A 23,103-nucleotide genomic window follows, 5' to 3' on the forward strand; every position below is an offset into this window, starting at 1 on the left:
TGCTCCCCTTCTCCTGTCAAGAATTCAACTTCTCCTGGCCTAGAACTGCATAAGCAGATATAAAACTATAAATGGGACAGAAAGCTATAACCCACTGGCAGCCTAATCCTATGCATGTTTATTTGGAAAACACAGCAACATCGTGAGGGTCTGAGAATCTACACAAAACAGTAAGCCTCTGCCTGGATTGTATCACTAGTGACTACAGAGTCCTCCATGCAAAACAAATCAATAACCGCTGCATATAGAAAAGCAAGTGTGAGAAATAAGGCTATGCTAGAACCCTTTCCCTCTAAGGAGAGGAATTTTATTTATGCATTAGTATGGAAGAACATTTAATTTTGTGACTTCCCATTTACAGCCCAGTAGCACAGCCCTAGGGACGCGGGTGGCGCTGTGGGTTAAACCACAGAGCCTAGGACTTGCCGATCAGAAGGTCGGCTGTTCGAATCCCTGCGACAGGGTGAGCTCCCATTGCTCGGTCCCTGCTCCTGCCAATCTAGCAGTTCGAAAGCACATCAAAGTGCAAGTAGATAAATAGGTCCCGCTCCAGCGGGAAGGTAAACGACGTTTCCGTGCGCTGCTCTGGTTCGCCAGAAGTGGCTTAGTCATGCTGGCCACATGACCCGGAAGCTGTACGCCGGCTCCCTTGGCCAATAAAGTGAGATGAGTGCCGCAACCCCAGTCGGTCACGACTGGACCTAATGGTCAGGGGTCCCTTTACCTTTACCTAGCACAGCCCAAAGACACACCTACCCCTAAATGAGAATTAAAGATAAAGGTAAAGGACCCCTGACAGTTAAGTCTAGTCGCAGACGACTCTGGGGTTGCGGTGCTCATCTCACTTTACAGGTCGAGGGAGCCAGTGTTTGTCCGCAGTTTTTCCGGGTCATGTGGCCAGCATAACTAAGCAGCTTATGGCACAGCGGAACACCAAAACCAGAGCAGCGCACGGAAACGTTGTTTACCTTCCTGCTGGAGTGGTACCTATTTATCTACTTGCATTTTTTGGTGTGCTTTCAAACTGCTAGGTTGGCAGGAGCTGGGACCGAGCAATGGGAGCTCACCCCATTGCAGGGATTCAAACCGCCAACCTTCTGATCGGCAAGCCCAAGAGGCTCAGTAGTTTAGACCACAGCTAACACTGATTTTAATACAGTGGTACCTCTGGATGCGAACGGGATCCGTTCCAGAGCCCCGTTCGCATCCTGAAGTCAACGCAACCCGCGTCTGCTCGTGCATGGGTTGCGATTTGCTGCTTCTGCGCATGCACGTGACGTCATTTTGAGCATCTGCGCATGCGCGAGCGGTGAAACCCGGAAGTAACATGTTCCATTACTTCAGGGTCGCCGCGGGGCACAACCCGAAAACACTCAACCTGAAGACTGTAGTTATTCTAGGTTTCCCGGGAACTATAGTTCTACAACAGATAATTCTAAGCACGTTTGCCAACCAACCATTCCCATAATTTCCTACAGTAAACATGAGATTTATAGGTTTGCAGTGTAGATATATTCCTATGCTTTTCCCAAGGCAGAACATTACGGCCAAGGATATCTGAAATGTGCTGAAGAGGTCAACAATATTATCTAGAACGGAAAATGGCCCCCAAAAAACCTGCAGTTCAAGTACAATATATGATGCAATAGGGTACAACTGGGTTTTTCCCTATCCAGCGTTCTCTTAAACTATCTAGTTGCTATCTTGTTCACAACTTTAAAACGACTCGTGCCTGGGTTCAAAATATTTCCAATTTTCCCCAAACCATGAAAATACAGAAGTCTCCCCTCAACTCCCCCCCCCCCCCGCAAAAAGTGAATCATATAGTCTTGAACTATCCCACAATTTTGGCAGACTTTGTTCCTGTTATTATACGTAATGCCCATTCAATTTTTAAAATACGTTTCCAACTAACAATTTTTAAGTTCCATGTCTTAACAGAAAGGCAAGTGCAGGCAAGAAGAAAACAACTTGACAAATGAATTCAAACAGCACTGACCACTTAATATAGTAAATTGCATATTGTTTATGGCCAATAATCAAGAAGTTTCAACTCAGGGTAGTCAATCACAACTGTTCCTCAGATGGCCCTGTGAATTCCACCCCCTGCACCCCACCTAAATAAAGCTAAGTCATTTTATAAAACTCTTATTCTTTCTGTCTTTCCCCTGGAAAGATAAGAAACATGGGTTGGGCTTTACCTTGGGTAAACAAAGCCAGAAGTTCAATTGTCTCACATTTCTACTGTAGTTCACAAGCTTGTTTCAACACGTCTGCCATAACTGTAGTCCCACACAGGGTTCACAGACAAAAATGAAGCAAGGTAGGTGTGTGATTGATCATGTGACCAAAATCTAGGTCTCTATGTTCTAATCAATTACTCATTAAAAGGAAAGGCAATAAATTTGCTAGGTATTAAAGTTATCAAGTGTTAAATCTACAAGGCCCTTTAAAGTCAGATTCACTAACCCAAGGGAAAGTTAGCAAGCTTGGGGGGACGATGACACTAATTTAAATAGCTGTGTAGAAAGTAAGTAGAGGGGGAGTTCATCATTAACTAATTGACTCTGACTCAGCAATGTAGCGACACTGCCAAAAGGAAGAAAACACCATACTTGGATGCAACAAGAGAATTATACACAGAAGACTCAGAAGATACTTGTCCCATTCTAAACTGTACTCCTTATAACAAAGAAGTCATAAGGAAACAAAAACCAACAAAAACCAAGGCAATCAAGGGTCTGAATGAATGAGGAAAACATGTAGAAACCAACTAGTTTCATAGAGAAATCTGAGAAAGTGTCACCTAGCAGTCAGAACAGAAGAAGCGCATTTAGACTGATTATCACCTACACATTTCCTCTAGTTATCTCACTACGGAAAAGGGCTGGAATCATAGAATCACAGAGTTGGAAGGGATCCCGAGGGTCATCAACAAACAAATGAAAAATTAAAGAAAGGCCTGGAATAGCCATCGCTCCCCAGCCTCAGAATCTAATAGAAGTATTCAAATGCATTGAGATTAGTTATATTATTTGTCTACTGTATACGAGACATAAAAAGATGGAACCTTGCTGTGCATCCTCTGTCAACAGAGGCCTTAAATATCAAGTTAGACCACCGTTGATTAAGATTTGTTTAGGTGCTGTCCTTGAGGAAGGAGGGTTGACTTGATGATTTAGTGTCACTTCCAGCCATATATCCAGGGACTTCTTTAAGTAGAGAGGATAAATGCCTTTGACAGCAACAGCTTTGGGTAGGATTCCTGAAATGGCTGGACATGCTCACCCATGATGTTCCTTCTACAAGTAGGGTAAATTTTTCATCGTTCAAAGTGTTTGAGCAGGTAGAACCAGAACAAGCTGTTTCTCCTTGTTCCATAGCCCAGGGATACGCAAGAAAACCCTCTTTCTGCCTCCAGTGTTAGGATTTTTTCTGGTCATGCTGAGCAGAAATCCACCACCTCTGAGGAGGCGTGAACACATCAGCTAACACCTTCATTTTAAAGTAGTATAACACCACATTAAACAGTCATGGCTTCCCCAAAGATTCCTGAGAACTGTAGTTTGTTAATAATAATAATAATAATAATAATAATAATAATAATAATAAAAACAATAATAATTTATTATTTATACCCCGCCCATCTGGCAGGGTTTCCCCAGACACTCTGGGCGGCTTCCAATAGAATATTAAAATACAATAACCTATTAAACATTAAAAGGTTCCCTAAACAGGGCTGCCTTCAGATGTCTTTTAAAAGTCTAAAAGTTAAGAGAGTTGAGAGTTGCTATGAGGCTCCTATTCCCCTCACACAGCTACAATTCCCAGAGTTCCATGGGGAAAGGGACAACCAGTTAAACCACTCTGAGTATCGTAGCTCTGGGGTGGGAATAGGGGTCTCCTAACAACTCACTGTACACTTAAACACAGTTTTCAAGGATTCTTTGGCTGAAGCCTAGCTGCATAATAGCGCTTTCAATATATTGTGCAGATGTGGCATTAAAAATCTGATTCTGAGATGATCTATGGTTCGTTCCCTACAAAACAAAAAAACCTCAATATACAGTACTTCATGGGAGGGCATGGATTGAGTTTTATGAAACTAGAGAGTGTATATTTTAATATGTTTGCATTACACAATGATATTAATCAGGCTATTTTAAAGGGATGACTCTCTCATATATATATAAAATTTGGAAGAATCCAAATAAAATCAGTGTGAAGACAAACACAGTAGAAAACAATATATCTCTTTGAAAAACAAGGCTAGATTTGGGGCCAGATGAGACAAGAAACAAGAGGTGTGGAACAATCTCATGACATTTTCATTTTTACTTAACAGTAAAAAAAAAACCAAAAACGTGTGTGTGTGTGTGTGTGTGCACGCGTGCTTGGGCTTTGACTATGATTAAAGCACCAACATTGGGGGAGTGGAAGTTAACTGCCCCTACCCAAAAAAAACTTAATACAGTACTCTCAACAAGCAGTTAATAACCTCCCAGCAGAAAACAGTTGTCTTCTACTTCAGAGCTAATAGCAGCCAGAAAGAGGTATTAAACAGTGAAAGCGGGGAAATGTAAAAACCTCACTGCCCCTGCACCACGACTCCAATAAAATCCAGGCTTCTCCATTGCTGCTTTTAAGTAAAAATGCCAGGAGAGAGGATTCACAATCCTCCTGTGTTTCATCTGGTCTGGCCTTCAGTGAGAGTTAACAGGAGGTGGGAAAGCTTGTTCAATATCTGGCTGTTAAAACAGCTACCCATACAAAATGATATATAGCGTTCACAAGGCAATATAAAAGGGGAGGCATGCAAAAAAAAAAAAAAAAAAAAAAAGGACAGCGTGGCTGCACAGACACAAGTGTGCTAAATAGGTGCGTGGATAAGAAGAACCAGCACCGTGGCATTACGCTGGAGGAGAAGAAAGAAACGCCTGTGTGCAGAGAGAGAGAGAGGATGGAACAGGTAGGCGTTTGTTTGCTGCCAACCGTCCGGCACAGTAGCTCCCTTAACTTTTAATTCATTCCTTAGAATGGCCCTCTAGCCTCCTCAGCACCCTCCACCCTCACCCCATATTACATGCTCATATATACACGTGTGTGTGTGTGTGTGTGTGTGTGTGTGTGCGCATATATAGATACATGCAAGCAAGCAAACACACACACACGTGTTTGTTTGTGTGTGTGTGTGTGTGTGTGTTGCAATATGCACAATTCTCCCCCACCTCACCTCCAGGCGGAGAGTGGCGCCGCAGGCGCGGAGGAACTCGCGGATATTGCTCAGGCACTCGCTCTCGGTGCGCGGCTCCGGATAAACCTGCAAGAGGAAGAGAAGGAGAAGCGGCTCAAGTCAGTTTCGCGGTGGCGGGTTGCGACCCTGGAGAGAAGCAGGGGCTTCGGAGCACCCACCCGGGTCTAACTTGCCCTCCGTGGGCTCCGGGCTCTCGCTTCCACCCGCCCACCCACTGCACTTTCTCCCCTCCTGGATTCACTTGGAAAGCAGCTTTTGGATTTGATTTGCCCGGAAGTAAACACGCCGACAGGAAATGGCGTGTGAACGGGGGACGAGGGAAGTCCCTCGTTCCCCCACTCCGGGATGGTTTCCCCTTCTCTTCTCTTCCCTCCCTCCCGCCCGCGCCACCCCTTCTGCAGGGGCAGGGCTAGAGAGGTGGTGTCTTATTAGCTATGCAAATACAGTAGACAATAGAGAGAGCACCCCACCAGTGCAGCAGCAGCAATGTGTGCAGAACGGAGTTGCCAGGATCTTGCCACCGTGCCTTTCTGGAAGGGCTCTCTAAGAAACTGCTCCGGCGGGCAGTTTTGTAACGGGCACAGCTCGTGTCCTCAAGTCACCAGTTAATAAAGATCCACCTGTTGGATTTGGGTTAGCTATTTCCAAGGCACGGGGAGCCTGCCGGAAATAAATGGTGGCCACCTGCAGGAAAATAATATATAAGGCAGGGCTGACGGACTTTCTTTCATAGGCTTTCCCCATCAGCAACGTTCTGCAATGGCCTGTCCACATTGTTCCAACATGTGTCTTCCCAGGGGGCCAATCTCCCCGTTAATGTAGGAGCATCCACACAATGTCCTCCCCATCTCAGTTTACCTTTTACCCTGAACCTTTCCACCTTGAAATGCAGAGGGCTTTGATGGTTGGAAAATCAAAAAAGGCCAAGATCAAAATGCCTCACATTTAAAGGAGGAGACACTGGGATGGGGGGTCCACATTTTGCCCCAGTGTGGGCAAGCCCCGAGTCTGCTGTCGCCTACAGTAGGACCATCTGCATTCCACAGCACTACAGTAGGACCATCTGCATTCCACAGCACAGCATTCAGTTCATGGTGCGCTACAAAGCACAGCGCCGGTGCTTGCAGAACAAATAGGTTACAGGAGACTCGAGAAATCAAGCCAAGCTCCATTGTACAGTCAGTAGGGGGGTGGGGAACCTACTTAACTTTTAACTCCAATCTTGCAAGCTGCTAAATGAAGCCTACATAAGTGACGAAGCCACCTTAAGATGGCTTCTTGCCATGTTCCTGCACCTTCCTTCTTTCCACTTGTTTCTCTCATGAGGAACCTGCTGAATTTGCATAATGGTGCAAAACACAGTGAAAGTGGGGAAATCTGATGATGTCACATTTACAGAGTTTCGGCAAGCAAACCATTTCGCATCACTAGAAGCTGAACCAGAGAAATGGGCCCCTCCTTAAAGCAGTGATTTCACTGCATTGATGCCACATACAGTGGTACCTCAGGTTACAAACCTCATTCGTTCCGGAGGTCTGTTCTTAACCTGAGGTGCGCTTTCACTAATGGGGCCTCCTGCTGCCACCACTGCACAATTTCCGTTATCATCCTGGGGCAAAGTTTGCAACCCGAGGTACTACTTCCAGGTTAGCGGAGTTTGTAACCTGAAGTGTTTGTAACCCGAAGCATTTGTAACCCAAGCTACCACTGTACATTGGTTTCCATACATTGTCAGTGCAGATGCAGGAGGCTAGGTGAATGGTACGGAAGTCTGTATTGTTGACTTCTATTCCTATTAACTTTACTGTATTGTTATTTAAGACATTTGTGCTCCACCTTTCCAAATGTGTTCAAGACAGCTAACAATCCTTAAATAATAAAACACATGATAAACATCAACAGCAAAACAAAGTGCTATATTTTTCCATCTATAAGATGCCCCCATGTATAAGGGGGCATTTTCTATTAAGAAAATGGGGGAAGATGGCCCAGAGTATAAGCTGCTAATGTCTAACTTTAGACATTATTTTTTAGGGGGGGGGGACCTAGTCTTATGCACAGAAAAATACACTACATAGAGACAGCCTCCTTGAATCAACCCGTTTCAACTTCTTCCCGCCAGCCCATGGTTCTAGTAACAGACACAAGCACGGTCCCCTAAACCACAGAAAATACAACTTCAACTCTCATACAGAGAGCCCTGAGTAGAGTCACAGAATCATAGCATGCAGAACTACTTATCTATGCACCCACTATAAGCATGCACCAGTTTCATGCCACTGTAATTTCCATGGCTTCTCCCCATGATATAGTGGGGGTTATAGTTTGCTGTGGGTTAAACCACAGAACCTAGGACTTGCCAATCAGAAGGTCGGCGGTTCAAATCCCTGCGACGGGGTGAGCTCCTGTTTCTTGGTCCCTGCTCCTGCCAACCTAGCAGTTCGAAAGCACATCAAAATGCAAGTAGTTAAATAGGTCCCGCTCCGGCGGGAAGGTAAACGGAGTTTCCGTGTGCTGCTCTGGTTCGCCAGAAGCGGCTTAGTCATGCTGGCCACATGACCCGGAAGCTGTACGCCAGCTCCCTCGGCCAATAAAGCGAGATGAGCGCCGCAACCCCAGAGTCGGCCATGACTGGACCTAATGGTCAGGGGTCCCTTTACCTTTACCTTTATAGTTTGCTGAAGAGACCAAGAATGCTTTTGCATAAATTGTTAGCCCCCAGCCCCTCAAAGGACCACAATTCCCAGGGTTTCCTGGGGGTAAAGGAATGACTGTTAAAACCATAGGTAGGCAAACTAAGGCCCAGAGGCCGGATCCAGCCCAATCACCTTCTAAATCTGGCCCACGGACGGTCTGGGAATCAGCATGTTTTTACATGAGTAGAATGTGTCCTTTTATTTAAAATGCATCTCTGGGTTATTTGTGGGGCATAGGAATTCATTCATATTTTTTTTCAAAATATAGTCCAGCCCTTCACAAGGCCTGAGGGACAGTGGACCGGCCCCCTGCTGAAAAAGTTTGCTGACCCCTGGTTAAAGCAGCTTACATTTGTAATGTGAGTATGCCCTTAATGTATGTATATCCCTAGGGCTAAATGCATTCAGTGTTAGTATTTTTGGTATGTTTCAACTTAGGCTACTAAACATTTCCACTACAAAGCACACAGATGGGCTCTCCAGGAAACTACTGAATACACGTGGTCTGAAAATCAAATTTCCAAAGAATGTGGAAAATAAAAATCTGAATGTATGTACATGCATACAGTCAAACTACTTTCTTCTGGCAGAAACAGGAGAAGTAAGGTGGGAGAACACTTGTGTTTGTCCCCCAAACCCCTTCCCTATTTTATTTTATTTTTAATGGAGCTATGAGGACTCCCTCACAGGCAGTTTTACGTGCCCTAAAGCAGTGGCAATGAGTACTCAGGTAGGTAGTAGCTGGCAGGCTCTGCTAGCACAAAATGGCCTGCTCTGTGTATCTGCACAAAATCTCAAGCGCGTAAACACCTCACTTTTGTGGGGATATTCGCAGTTTGGCTTGTGACGCTCACAGAGTTGGCTCCAAGTGAATGAATATAAAATCAACTATCCCAGAGTTCAAGGGAAACAACTGAAAAATCCAAAAATAGCTTTCTTACTTCTACTTTGGAAACATTTCTGAAGACTGCCAAATTGTTCTTCAAGCTGCCTTAAAATAAATGAGTTGGAACTAAAACCTGTGCGATAAATTAAGCATTACATAAGCAACCTTTATAATGCAGGAGGAAACATGGGAGCCTGTAACACTTCAGCTGCGATAAGTCTTTCCATTGGTTATTTAAAACATAGGTACACTAGAACAGAAACAAATAGCCAGCATTCATCATGAAAAGAGGTCAAAGACGACTACCCTACATGTTTCTGAGGTAAAATTGATCTGTTAGAAGAGAGTCCATACAATCCTTTGACATTTTATTACATATTTTTGCCTAATGTGTGGCACCATGTTCTGTATCACTTGGCAATACACTCAAGCTAAGAGGTGAGGCTTCATTGCAGGGCAGGGCTCTATATCTGTTAACAGTCTGAAAAACTTAATAGCGCATGGATTCAAAATTAACTTCATAATGGCAAGAGCAGCTTACACACTTACTTGTGAATACTCCCACAGGGATCGGTGGGGTCGATTTACAAGTGATTCAGTCATTTAAAGCAAACTCCAATATAGTAGGCCGAAGATCTCCATGACTATATTTATTATTATTATTATTATTATTATTATTAATTTATTTTTAAAAACCTTTTGCCCCACAGTTGTGGGCAAAAAGCTCAAAACTGGGCAGTTTCTGCTTCAACAGCTTGATTTTGAGTGCTACCTCACATAACACATTAGCTGTGGCACAAAATCATCATCATTTGTCATTTTTGGGTGTGCTTACCCGTCCTTTGACTGTTCGCTTCATAGTTAAGTTTTCTCCTATCCAAATTAATTGCATGTAGTAAGCAACAGCCTCATCACATATTGGTGCGTTCACAGAACCAGTCACTAAGTGTCCCGCTATAAAAAGAATCCACACTCATGCTGCGTCATTGCTGGGTCATTGCCATATAAACATAGTCATCCAAACACTGTCATGAGTCTTGGAAGTCTGGAGAAGTTTCTATAAGTCACAGTCTACAGCTGTTTCATACCACACAATAAACAGTATCTTTGGGTTCCAACTTAACAACCCCTATACACAAAAAAAAGGAACTTCACATTAGCGTGCATGAATTATTCGTAACCCAACTTCCTGCCAAATAACTCAGAGCAAGAACCAGCAGGAGACTAGATTGGCTCCGCTGGCGCACTTGCGCCACGCTGACCTGGCTGCCACCCCACTCCTGTTGTGCAGCCCACTCTGCTGCAGTGGCTCAGCTGGGCAAAGGTCAGGTGTGGGGCCCAGCCCCACATCACTGTCTGCCGCTGAGCAAGCTCAAACCTTGGTGAGACTGAGAGATGGCGACTTGCGTAAGACCACCCACCAAACTTCACAACTGTCTGGAGAGCTGAACCTGAGTTTTCCGTGTCTTAAACCCAATCCACCGGCCGTGGCACCCCATCACGTGATGGGTTAACCCCTTTTTTGCCATTACCTGGGTCTAACATAAAAAGGGAGTGTCGGTGAGCCTCTTGCAATACATTGCTCATGGGCTTGGTGAGTCATGAGTTGCACAGATTTGCTGTAGCCTCCTACACCGGCTGAGACTCCAGATGTAGTGCTGTGCCAACACAAGAGATTCCCAAGCGGTCTACAGTAGAAGTCAATTAGCACATGGAATCTGGAGCCATCAGCTCTGTAGTGGAGCTCTAGACCTTCAGGAGCAAATGTCAGTTCCCCACTCCCTGAGCCACCAGGACAGCTGGTGTCAAAATTAATTTGATGCACATTCAGGGAATGTTTGCACAGCCAGTTTTCAGAGAATTAACATTCTAAACGAATAGTTAATGTGCAGTGTTATTCCTCAAACAGACCAAACACAGCTGTCCTGTACAGATTATTTCTGTCAGGGGCATATATAAATCTCCACAGGAGGCTGCACATAGTGAGTATTGTCAGGGAAGGAGACCATATGCGTGTAAATATGCAGGCCATGCCTCAGGCCCCAATGTAAAGACCTAAAATGCCTCTGAAAAACTGTCACAATTGCACACTGGTGTCTTTAGGATTGCCAGGGAAGGAAAAGAGCTGCAGCTTGCACCATGAAGCCCTCTGCTTGCAATGCCTTGGTGATTAGCTCAGCAGTTCAAGGCAACCTGGTCCCATAGTCTGTGCCTCATTATCAGTTCTCAATTATCTCCTCAGAAAAAAGCATCCATATTTCTTAACACACTGGTCCCCCACTCCTCCCTCCCCCCAAAGCACTTCCGTCTGATTCTTGTCCCATTTATGGTTCCTCTCCAACACCTATAAAACACCAGGTTCCATCTCCAAAGCTGAAAAGGCAAGCACATGAGATGTCCTCACATCCAGAGCCAGTTTATGCAAGCAATGAAGTAGTGGCAGTGGCAGTGATGAGGTCTGCAACAGCTTGAATGCTCTCCCATGAGAGAGGACAACTTTGGACGGTGACAGCCTGAAGACACATTAAACCACAACCTACTGTGGCTAAATACGTCTGGGTCTCATCCATGCCTAGATGAGAGAACCTTCTATGCCACCTTGCAGTTTATGATGGAAGAAATATGGGGTATAAATGTAAGGGGGAAATTAAAAGTAAAAATGCACAATTTGTTTGTTTTAAAACTTATATTCCACCTTTTGCCTTTATACGGCTTGCATTAAAAAAAAACCAGTTCAAATGCAAATCAAATCTCCCCCAAAATAAATAAATGTGCCTCCAGATTGTGACTGCTTTGCATATCAGAATTTTAAGTTTTACATAGTTAAGAGTGGAATATACGGCTCTGTTGCCCCAGCACAATAAACATACATTTTTATACACCTTTCCATAGTTTGGAATGTGATAGGGAAATGCTTTGAAAAGTGTGGGATGAAAAATAAAGACTAATAGAAATAGATATCAACATCCCACAAGCAAACCAAGATGAATGCTCCTTGTGATATAGCGGCCCTACAAATAATGAATGCTCAATAAAGACCGGATATAATCTAACCTCCATGTTAGCTTTGTGCAAGCAAAACTGGATTAATGCTCAATAAACAGGTCATCAGGGAGATGGGACCCTAGTGCACAATAAAATATCTGGAGTGCATCTGTAAGCTCTTGCACCTCCTGGTAGTTCATCATAACCTACAACTGGATCGTGCCCGGACCTACACCACTGGCATTTTCTTTTTGTGCAAGTTTTTAAGAGGAGAAGAGAAAGGAGAAGCGAGAGGACAAAGACAAACACATAGGTTGAAAAAGGATGAGCCTCCATGTGAAAACTGAAACAGTGATGCTTCTAAAACTGATATGCACAGGCCAGAGTTCAATGCCTCTCATTCTATAACATGTGTGGACCCTTATCACATGCCCTGCTTCTCATGTCCTGTTTCTCAGCAACAACTAAAGTGTGTGGAGGGGGCAGTTAAGAAAATGCATAATATGGTATCACAGCATGTGGATGGCACATTATGTCAACAGTAACATAAACACAGAGAGATGTGGTTGATAATTAAAGTGTGATCCCTGCATGCCATGTTCTTCACATGCAGCGCAAGAGTTGATCTTCCTTATTGGACCATGCCTATGAGCTGTTGTTGTTTTTTAATAGTGTGGTGGTGAAATAAAACTGTAAGTAGTTACTAGTCATGATAGTTATGCACTACCCTTAGTATCAGAGGCTACTGCAGATCAAAGTGCAGAGAGTATCACTCTGTTCATGAGCTTCTCACATCTGGTGGGCCAATATGAGAAGGAAATCCAGGACTAGATGGCTCCTCTGGTTCTGACCCTGCACAATGTTCTCAATATAAATGTAAGTAGTCATTCCCAGAACGATCCTAAGAATTGTGCACCCAGAAGTAATTCTTGCCTTTGGCTGCAAATCGGTTACCTTGGGAGGAAGCCCCATTATGCCCAATGAGTCTTGCTTTTGAGTTAACACCACGGGACTGTGATGTTACTCCCCCCCTCCCCATTCCAAATAAATGTCTTCTCCAAAAGAAACCCACATAAAACACGTTATGCACAATACAGCACTGTAAAAAAATTAACATACAGAAAATGTTGCATGTTGTTCATATTAAATGTTCCTTTTTTTCTGTATACTTCACATGAAATCACTATTTCTCATCAGGTTCTAATTACTACCTCAATTAGTGCTGAAACATTCATGTGTAAGGGTAGCTTGCTGGGTATTTACTTCATCGTAATTAATGAGCTGGTCAGCTGTCATCAAAAGGGGCTTCCAGATGGAAGTTTTTTATGGAATCACAGCTGCTCATGTGTGCAAGTTTCTTCCTTTCTTTTTTTATAATAATATTTTATTCTTTTTTCCATACAGTTACATTTGTTACTCAACAATTATATTCCAATTCAACAAAACTAGTGACTTCCTGCTCACACCCAACATCAATGGTTTATAACCCAAAACACATACAACTGTGTTTTAAGGTTCCCTCTTATCTAAATTCATCCTTTCTCTAACATGTTTCTTCATATATTCTGCAGCTTTCTTACACTTCAAACCCCACTGTGGTCTTCGCATATGGGAAATAACTTTTTTTATATAAACTAGAAAGGGTTTCCAGTCTTCTTTAAAAGATTCTCAATTTGTGTCTTTCATCAGTGCCGTCAATTTTGCCATCTCTGCATATTCCGAGATTTTCATCAACCATTCTTGTGTGCGCAAGTCTCTTTCCATCATCCATATCACATGAAAATGCCAGGTTGTACTCTTTCCATCCATTTAAATCCAACTTTACTCTTATTGCAGAAATTCTGTTAAGTAAAAATAACGTGTTATGCATCTGCAGTCACAGCTTGTGTGGAAGCTCATTCTGTGTGTGTGGCAACATTTCAGCAAGGTCTCTATCACCACACTCCTAATTCTATTCACTCCTTACTTGAGCACAACCTAGCCTTTTTGTTTTCGGTGGTCCAAATGATAAAAGAATGGCTACTTTCACCAGTTGCCACGCACTCTGGGCATAGTGGAATTTCAGCAACCCAGTTTGGATGGTACTTGATATTTTGACGTCAAAGACTCAGGTCTCTTTCTATGCCAGGTTCTCTGCACCGCGCATACAGATACACACCTAGAAGGGCCATCTCAGTGAAAGCTGCCTTTCAGTGGTGCGGCATCACTCATCATATTGCAAAGGACAATACACTGGTACCTCGGGTTAAGTACTTAATTCGTTCTGGAGGTCCATTCTTAACCTGAAACTGTTCTTAACCTGAAGCACCACTTTAGCTAATGGGGTCTCCTGCTGCTGCCATGCCGCCGGAGCACGATTTCTGTTCTCATCCTGAAGCAAAGTTCTTAACCCGAGGTACTATTTCTGGGTTAGCAGAGTCTGTAACCTGAAGCGTATGTAACCCAAGGTACCACTGTAATGCAACTTTCTGTTATGTGTCTTTGTGCTAGCAGAAATTATACATCCAAAAAATGCAGACCTTGTCATGGTACCTGAATGTGTAAATTACATCTAAATTTGTTTATTGTAGCATGAGCTTTCATAGGCAGCATCAAGTAGTGAATGAAAGTTAGAAAGCCTGAGAAAAACCATAGTTTACCATTTCATTCAAACCAGGAAACCATGGGTTGGTCTACATTACCATCTCAGAGCACAGTAAAGTTGGTTTTTTTCTCAGTGGATTTCACAGCTCTTTCCCCGCTAGCTGTTCACTTCTGCACAGCTTCAATTAATTTCAGTTTGTAAACACATCAGGGTCTGTCGATGACAGGGATATTTTTACTCTTTGCAAAGGTGTTCATACCTTGGCTAGAGACAAATTAAGGTCCACTTAAGGACTCCAATTGGTGTGAAGTGACACCACTGGTTGGAGAAACAACACATCAAACATTGGTATATCACAGCAAAGTACAGGATACATATGCATTTTGGATAATGTTGTGTGGACACGGATTAAAATCCCAACACTGAAACTCAGTGAGTACATAGTAAATGGGAGTATAAATGCAACATATGGTTCCCAAGTTTATAACAAGCCAAAACATTCAACCACGATCTGAAGCCAGCTTAACATCGTGACTTGCTGGTAACTCTAGTCTCCCAGTTTGGATGAAATGGTAAACTATGGTTAATTCCCTTCCTGGTTCAATTATAGATCAATTGAGGGGGTTGTGTGTGCAAGCAAAACACTCATTCATTTCTCAACTTATTAGGCTGGGAGTGGATTGTCCAAATGCAGCCAATGTTAAGTCAGCTTTTCGGTGTCATACAGATTGTTTACAAAAAGAACTACAAACGCACAACAACAAAAGGCCACTCCAAATCCTCTGGCTGCAATCCTGAGAAAACTTGTTGTGCTTAGGCTTGTTGACTGGCAAAGGCAAATGACCCAGCTGAGCAGCCCTCTTTGCTGACTTAAATCCCGCAAGCAGCTTGTATCTCCTAGTTTGATCTCCATCCCTGGTGAGCCACCTTTGTTCTGGCCACAACTGGAAAGATACTTCTTCCTGATTTGTTAAGATTTCCTACCATATACCTTCAAGCAGTAGAGGGGATGCGGCAGCGGTGATTCAGAGGTCTAGGCGCCATACTCAAATAAACTACTATGAGAGTTTACATTGGCAGTTCAGCCTTAAGCCATGTTTCTCAAAGCACAAGGCAGTACAATGCTCTCTAGGAATTGCAAGATTCTCCATTGCCTCCAATCAAACCAACGGATGCTTGAACTCCCACCAACAATTCCCTATCTAGTAGGGTCCACACCACACATTTTCCATTAACACTGTTTCAGGGCAGCAGCCGATAGTAGCTAACGTCCAATTCATCTGGTTTCTAGCACCTCCCTGCAACTCCCAATTCACACATACGGTCTAAGCTTTCTTCTCATGTGCCACTGCTTGCCCCCCAAAATCCTCCCACATGCCAAAACAGCTTCTTCTTCTTCCCCACCAGCTATTTTGCCAACCCAAACAGCCCTGTCATCTAAGATGCACTCTCCCCAGGATGTCCCCACGACCCGCTGCAAATGCAAGCAAACAGCACATTCCACACTCTGCCCCAAGGACTCGTCTCCGCATCCCTTCGCCCTGCAAATTTAAAAGGAATGGTGGTGCTGGGGTTAAACCAGGGCTGCGCTACCACGGTTGGCTTTTGAATCCATGCACACACAGAGGACGTTGCCCCTCGGTGCAGAGTTATCCTGCAATTCCTTGAGAGGCCCTGTTGTTTGATGCGTTTTCTGTCAATCCGAAAGGAAAACTTAAGCCTCTGAAATATACTCGGAGTTGAGTGTGGATTTCATGCTCTTTATTCAGCTCATAGTAGTGAGAAATGAAAGTTTATATACCTTATTTATACAATGGGCAGCACGTGATTGGCTAATTCTGGGATTCTCCCATGGGCCAATCAGGTTGCGGATTCACTTCCACCTGGAGCTGGATTGGGTGGCTCCTGCGGACCAATCATACTGCTGCATTGTTCTAGGACGAATCAGACTGCTGCATTCTGAATCCTATTGTTCTAGGACCAATCAAACTGCTGCCTTTTGGATCCTATTCAACTCAGTACATAACAGCCTCATTCACCTTGCTGTTAAGATGAGGTGTGTACGCGTAACAGCCACTGTACATGCGCAGACGACAGCTTCATGAATAGGTTGCAAGGCTGGAGAAATCAAACAGGTTCACGCGCATCGGGTCTCCGCCCCAATGTTCGCAGCAAGGGGCAATTCGCAGCAATGTGCAAATGCAACTTGATACGCAGCATGGAGAAAACGACATTGCTGTGTTTTAAGCCTAGAAGTGGGTGAAAAGGAGACTGGAATCTGCTGGTAGAAATCTGGGTAATTTGAAGCAGATGAGCAAGGAAAGCTGGCTTCCTTTAAAAAAAAAAAAAACAGGACAACCACAAAAGTACTTGTCACCCCCAAATTATACTAAGACTGCTCAGGGAGAAGAGGCAATGAGGAGTGGGTTTTTTGTGTGTGTCGGGCAGTTCCAGTACTCAGCCATTTTTGGGGGTCAGAATTATTTCATTCTAAGTGTATGTCTTTTGCACCTGGGCTCCACTTGATGGATCTTGCAAGGTTCTAATACCAAAAAATAAAATAAATATCAAAGGTGATTCTGCCAACCTGGTCTAAGTCACACTGCCCACTGGACAAGATTTGCTTAAAGCGGTAGTTTTGGATTACCCAGTAGCAAGCCCTGTGCTCCCAATTTCTCCAAGGTTAGAAGAAAGGAAGGTGGGAACTCAAATTCCACATGCTCTGCAAATGCAGCTGGGAATCGCAGCTCCAACGCTAACAACCACTACACCCTCTAGAGGCCACCACTGTACAAATAATATTCTGAACGCACAAACCTATGTAGAATAGTGCCAAAACTTATGGCAAAAATACTACAGCCAGAGAAATATTGTTTTTCTTGTTGCGTTCACGCAGGTTCGTGCATTATGATGATGCATTTGTAACCAGCAAGAAAGCTGAACTTTCCCTTTCTCCCTCTACCAAAAACATAAACTAGGTAACTAGTATGAACAGGAAACTTAGCCAATATGTAGGTCAAAGTTCACATTAATTTACAAGGGTGGAGTGGGATCAGCAAACAGGCACCGATTTTCCCAAGTTTGGAAAAGTCTACAGTCAAAACTATACCCAGAGATAAGAAAATACAATAAGCCAATCTGAATACATTGTTTATAGACCTTGAAATAAAGCAGCTGGCCTTTTTTTGCCTGCAAAATACACCGGGGGTAGGGGTAGGGGTGGGGGGGCTTTCTCTGGCTTTGAATCAATGTTTGAAAAAGACAAGTACCATATTCAATTTTTTTTAACACACAACAGAAAATTTTAAGGTGCTTCGTTTTCAGCTAAAATGCTGTTTCATCTACCGAGGGTCAAGCAGTAAGACACTAAACTTAAGACTTCAAAATAACACTCACAATAAATCACCAGCGCTCCTTCAAAAACTAGGTCAGCATACTGCAATGTGAGCAAGCAGAGATATCTCTTAGTGTAAGGGGAATTTTTAAGTAATAGCAACAGTAGTGCTATAGTAGTTTGAATTATGTGATCTGCACCTCACCCAGGCTAGAACTGTAGGTCTAATGCAGGACTTCATGCAAGATTGTCTATCTTCTTTCTATCTCTCTAACCAGTCATATTTTGTGAAATTTTTATGTTCCATTGCAAGCCTGTAGCCTGAGAGTATGTCCTTTCTGTCACACCCATTCTCCCATCCAACAGGCCCAAAATGGGCCTTTGGATCTGTGAAGGCCTCAGCAGATCCTTAGCACCCATGCAAAATTATAAACTGCACCAATCCATAAATTCCAGAGCGGATTGTTAATTTCAGCTGGAACCTTCTGTCTGCAGGCCTATCAGACCACAGCTGCTATAGTAATATTACTTCTCAGTAAGAACAATGAATAACAGTGCTTGTGCAAAAAAAGGAGAGGCACGCTTTTAGTTTAGATTGCTAATGTCTTAAAAAAATATAAAGGAAAACTAATTTTCTCTTATACATTATCTGATTTTTTGAAAAACGTTTTATTCTTCCCATGGTAAATCACTGTGGGTCTTGCAGGAAGATTTGAAACGTTTTACCCTTAATTTTCGTTCAGGCAAGATCTGCAAACGTTCGACGATTCCTGCCCCTTTAAGAGGAAATCGAAAAGTACAGCAGCTTAGCCCTGCTCCAAACTCTGCTCCTGTATTTACCCCACTCCCCACCCATTTCCCACCCCCTTCCTCTTTGACAATGGCGCCTTTCGCTTGCTAGATGGGATGTCCGCGCCGTCGGCTGAAGGAAGGCAACTGCATTCCCCAGGAAAAGGCCGCACGTTTCCTGCGTTTGCGAGGGTGGGGAGACTCCTTGGACAAAGGAAAAGCGCTTAGATGCGATCGGCTCACTTCCTTGCATGTCCAGATCGACTGGGATGGAAGGAGCCTCTTCGGGTTGCGCCCATGCGCGCTGTGCGCGCCTCTTTTATCTGGCAAGGGCGGCGGAGCCTCTGGCTACCTGGGTGACTGTTGCGCCCTGTGCCAAAGAGGATCGGAAAAGCAGCTGGGGCCGCTGCATTATTCAGCACCCAGCCGGGGCATTTTTATTTGTCTGCTGCACTCGTGGGTTATCAGATCCGAGGGCAGCATGGTGTGCTGCATGCGCTGTGCGAGCACTCTGGTGGTGAAACCCAAGTATAAAATCCGCTTGCCTTACCCGTGTGATGGGGGGGGGAGGGAAGGAGGGCGGTGGAGGGAGAAGAGGAGACTTAAAGGGGAAATATAGGGACATAAATGCCACTTACTTTATCGATGGTCCCTGGCAGCAGGCGATCCAGCAGCCTGCACAGCACCACCCCGTCTTTCAGGGACGCCTGCAAAAATCCCTCCGGATCCGAGATGCTCTTTTTGGGCGATTCCAGCACCCCCAGAGTAATCAGCCATGTAACGGTTTGCTCAGCTGAATTCATGGCTGCTGCTCTTGCCAAGAGGCGGTTTTTAATCCCAGCGAAGAGCCAGCGCGAGAAAGCAATTGCGACGAAGGAGGACTGGATCTGATGGATTTTTTTTTTTTTTTAATATCAGTGATCTCCTCCTCCCTTAATTTTCCCCCAACCACCCCACCCTCCCCCTTCTTCCCCGCTTTATTTTTGCTTGTGGTTTCACATGGAGGCTGCCGAGTCTGGAATCGCTGCTTCTGCCGCCGCCACTGCTCCCCCCTCCTCCTTCCCCATGTAGTTGCAGATGATGACGATTCGCTTTACGAAATCCAGTAGGTCCAGTTTCTCCCTCCCGTGCGTTTTGGCAGATTGTCAAATGCCTTTTCATTATATACACATGAACCTGCAGTGTCTCCTCCTTTTTCCTCTCTGCCTCCCCCCCTCCCTCCTTCGCCTGCTGCCTCTCCATGACATCATTGAAGCGGGAGGAGGGGGAGAAGAAGAGACGGGCCCCCTCTCGGCAAACAGACCTTGCACAAATTCAGCACCCCTCCGCGCCTGGGCGTTTTGCATGAAAGGCACATGGGTGGCGCGCGCGCGCACATACACGCGCTCCGCTTCCCGTTAGAAATTCTGTAGGCAAACCGCTTGCAGATTATTATTTTTTTAGACGGCGCTCCAAAGCCTGTCCCTGTTGCAAATGCAGACGTTCGATCCAGCGTGAAACCTGCACGGATAAGAAAAGCATTCACACGCGCGCATGATTGCACGCGAGTGCTCTGGGACATGGGATCCCTGTCTTTTTGGCTTTTGTGCCCCTATGCGTACCACGCACACAATAGATGTAGATAAAATTGCAGGCGTACATGATTATTCTGAAGAGCAATATCTGGATCATAATTCTAAACTCCCTGTGAGAAATACCGTCTCCTGTATGCGAAAGGCTGTTTAAAAAAAAAAAAAAATCCAGTTGAAAATCCTAGGGACTTACTCCCAGGAAAGTGGTTATTACCAGAGCTCCTCCTTTAAATGTGTAGTCAAAAACGGTTGCAACAGGATCTCTCAGATTAGGCTTTAAAAAACTGAATCACTTGACAAAGAAGAGGACAAGCCAGCAACCGGGGGAGGAGAAAATGCTACTGCAGCTGCCGAGCCTTCTTTTACGCGCGCGCGCTACAAATGCGTGCCAAGGTGCGCAACGACAGGGAGGGCAGGTGAGGAGACCTAAACCGGGCAGCTTCCGGGCTGGATTGGGGAGAGATGCCGTTCTGACACTGATGGAGGGGCGGGGCTTTGCACTTCTCCAGGAACAGCTTCGGATGTCTGTAAAATACGGAATTAGAAGAGCAACGCGCTGCCCTTTTGGGCGTTTGAATGAAGAGTCGCAGCGTTGCGCGCCCCCCGGCGGAGGGTCGGTTTGTTCACACCAAAGGATGAGATCATCAAATCAAAATAGCAGGACTACGTTAACGGTTTTATGGTGCAATGAATTAAAAGGGAGGGATTTTTTCTTTTCTTGGTGACAAGGGAATGCAGACTCTTAACAGCCAAAAGGAATATTTATCTGGGTCACAGATCTAGGAATAGAAGTTATTGAAAATAGGATGTGATGGCTCAAAAAAAAAAAAAAAAAAAAAGCGGGAGAGACTAAAAAATCCTCATTGCATATTTTTAATATGGATCACGGATTCTGAAATCTGCCACAAATAATCTCTCTCACCTAACAGCATTTGGATCATATTGTTCAAGGCTAAAAAATACATTAGAAAAGCAAATGGCTGGTTAAAATTAATAAAAATGTGGACATTTCCCTTTATTCAAATGAGGAACTCCTTTATATGTGTGGTGGAGTTCAGGGGGGAAGCCCTTCTAGTAAAGACCTTGATTAGCTATTTTGAAATCCGAATATGTTTTTTCTTTGCATTGAGCTTCTGTGGCAATGTAACCCAAGATGACCGCATTTCTGTTTGCTTCACCTGCTGATTAGTCATAGCTGTTGGATAAATTAGATTGTACCATACACTTTTCACAAGTTCTTTTGTATGCTGTTATGAGAAGCTATATTCTTTCTTTCCCCACCACCCTTTTTCTGTTGCATTTTGGCATTCTGCCAGCAATGCTTTTAGCAAGACACAAGTTTGGCAAGAAGTGGGGGGAATGAGAAGCTATGGCAACCCAGGCCCCTTTGCCTATCTTTGTGCCAGATGTGGGGAACCACTGAGTCTCCAGATGTTGCTGGACTACAACTCCCATCAGCCCCTGAAAGCATGGTCAATGGCAAGGGATGAAGGGAAGACCAAAGATTGCCAAACCTGCTTAATACCAAAAGGTTATTAGAAGGTGACAAGGTTCCCCCCCACAATTAAGAACTGGTGTATCTAATACTGAAATCTTTAATAGAGGCACTCTTCTCCTTCAACTATTCATTCAAGATGTCCACTGCAACAAATTACGTTAATTTAAGAACTGGTGCCTGAGCTTGTTTCCCCCCTCTTTTTTTCCTTTCGTGTCAGGTCTTTCAGACATGGATGGTATTGGTTTTTGTTTTGCTTTTTGTGCATACTCTGGTTTTTATGTGTACCTGTCAAATGGTTTTAATAGGCACATAAAAACATGGCATATAACATGATCCTGAGAGAGAATGTGAAAAAGTAGAGAAATGCATATGATAAGGAGTAAGAGATAATGGTTTTATGTAGGGTTTGTTAATCTTCTTTTTTTAAAGAAGCAGGGAATTGGCTTTGTGCATTTTTCTTTTCTGTGTTCATATTTTTATATAATGTGCAATGCTATGTTGCTGGAAATTGCTTTGGATGAAGTGGCACATATTCTGTTACAGCATAGTTGCACCAATTTTAACTATGTGAACTACTTGTGGCCCATAACCACTGAGGCATTGATATAAAAGATTCTGTCTGTATCTTCTGTTCCTTTGCTGACACCGTTTGACTTTGAAATGCTGGTTAATCTTTGGAAATAGGGATTACCAGCCTACTGAAGTTAAATTAGTTGTGCTGTTGCCTGAAATAAGTCTGCTGTAGTGCCAAATGTTGGCATCATTATTATCATTATCTATAAAGCACATACAATTTACTAAGTGCTATATAAAGATATTGGGGGGGGGGGGGAGAGAGAGAAAATCCCTGCCTGCAGGTTTACAAATGCAGTAGACACAATGCAACAAGAACAACAAGGGTGGGAAGAGAAGAGGAAAATAAGCAAACTCAGACGCTGCTTCTTAATTGCACATAGCAGTTCTTATATTGACCATATAGGAGGAGAAAAGTTCAGAGAGGAAAGGAGCCAAATTCCGGTTTATTCCAGTTGAGCTGGTGGAGTGGGTTCTGCTTATAGGTACTGAAGGAATAAAATGAAAGAATAAAATGCCATGTACCAGTATCAGGAAACCAGCCCTGAGTGCTCACTGGAAGGACAGGTCCTGAAGCTGAGGCTCCAAGACTTTGGCCACCTCATGAGAAGAGAAGACTCTCTGGAAAAGACCCTGATGTTGGGAAAGATGGAGGGCACAAGGAGAAGGGGGCGACAGAGGACGAGATGGTTGGACGGTGTTGTCGAAGCTACCAACATGAGTCTGACCAAACTGCAGGAGGCAGTGGAGGACAGGAGTGCCTGGCGTGCTCTGGTCCATGGGGTCACAAAGAGTCGGACACGACTAAACGACTAAACAACAACAACACCGGTATCTAGCAGAATATATTGCACAAAGCCTAGTTCCCCTGATTAGCTTGCCTAGGAACATTAATTTTAGCAACATTCTTTTGCCAAGCACTGATAAAAGCCC

At 44.1% G+C, this 23,103-nt stretch overlaps 1 protein-coding gene and 1 long non-coding RNA gene across 8 annotated transcripts in view; one reads left to right on the forward strand and one right to left on the reverse strand.

Annotated features, from left to right (window-relative positions):
• Positions 1–19,469, reverse strand: part of ARHGEF7 (Rho guanine nucleotide exchange factor 7) — an 87,388-nt gene extending 67,919 nt beyond the window's left edge. For all 7 annotated transcript variants that reach the window (XR_013985374.1, XR_013985375.1, XM_081003003.1 and 4 more), the window contains exons 1-2: positions 19,167–19,469; positions 5,234–5,320 (exon numbers count right to left, since the gene is read on the reverse strand). Coding sequence is in view for 5 of the 7 variants with exons in the window: in XM_081003003.1 (XP_080859129.1) it covers positions 5,234–5,320; positions 19,167–19,331 (252 nt within the window). In the remaining 2 variants the exon portion in view is untranslated. The remainder of the gene's footprint in view (positions 1–5,233; positions 5,321–19,166) is intronic.
• A 467-nt stretch (positions 19,470–19,936) lies between these two features.
• LOC308475975 lies at positions 19,937–22,018 on the forward strand. Its single transcript, XR_013985602.1, has 2 exons — positions 19,937–20,515; positions 20,609–22,018. It is a non-coding gene; the product is annotated as an uncharacterized lncRNA (long non-coding RNA).
• The last annotated feature ends 1,085 nt before the right edge of the window (positions 22,019–23,103 follow it).

This window comes from Podarcis pityusensis (genome assembly GCF_964106645.2).
Source record: "Podarcis pityusensis genome assembly, chromosome: 4".
Lineage (NCBI taxonomy): Eukaryota > Metazoa > Chordata > Lepidosauria > Squamata > Lacertidae > Podarcis > Podarcis pityusensis.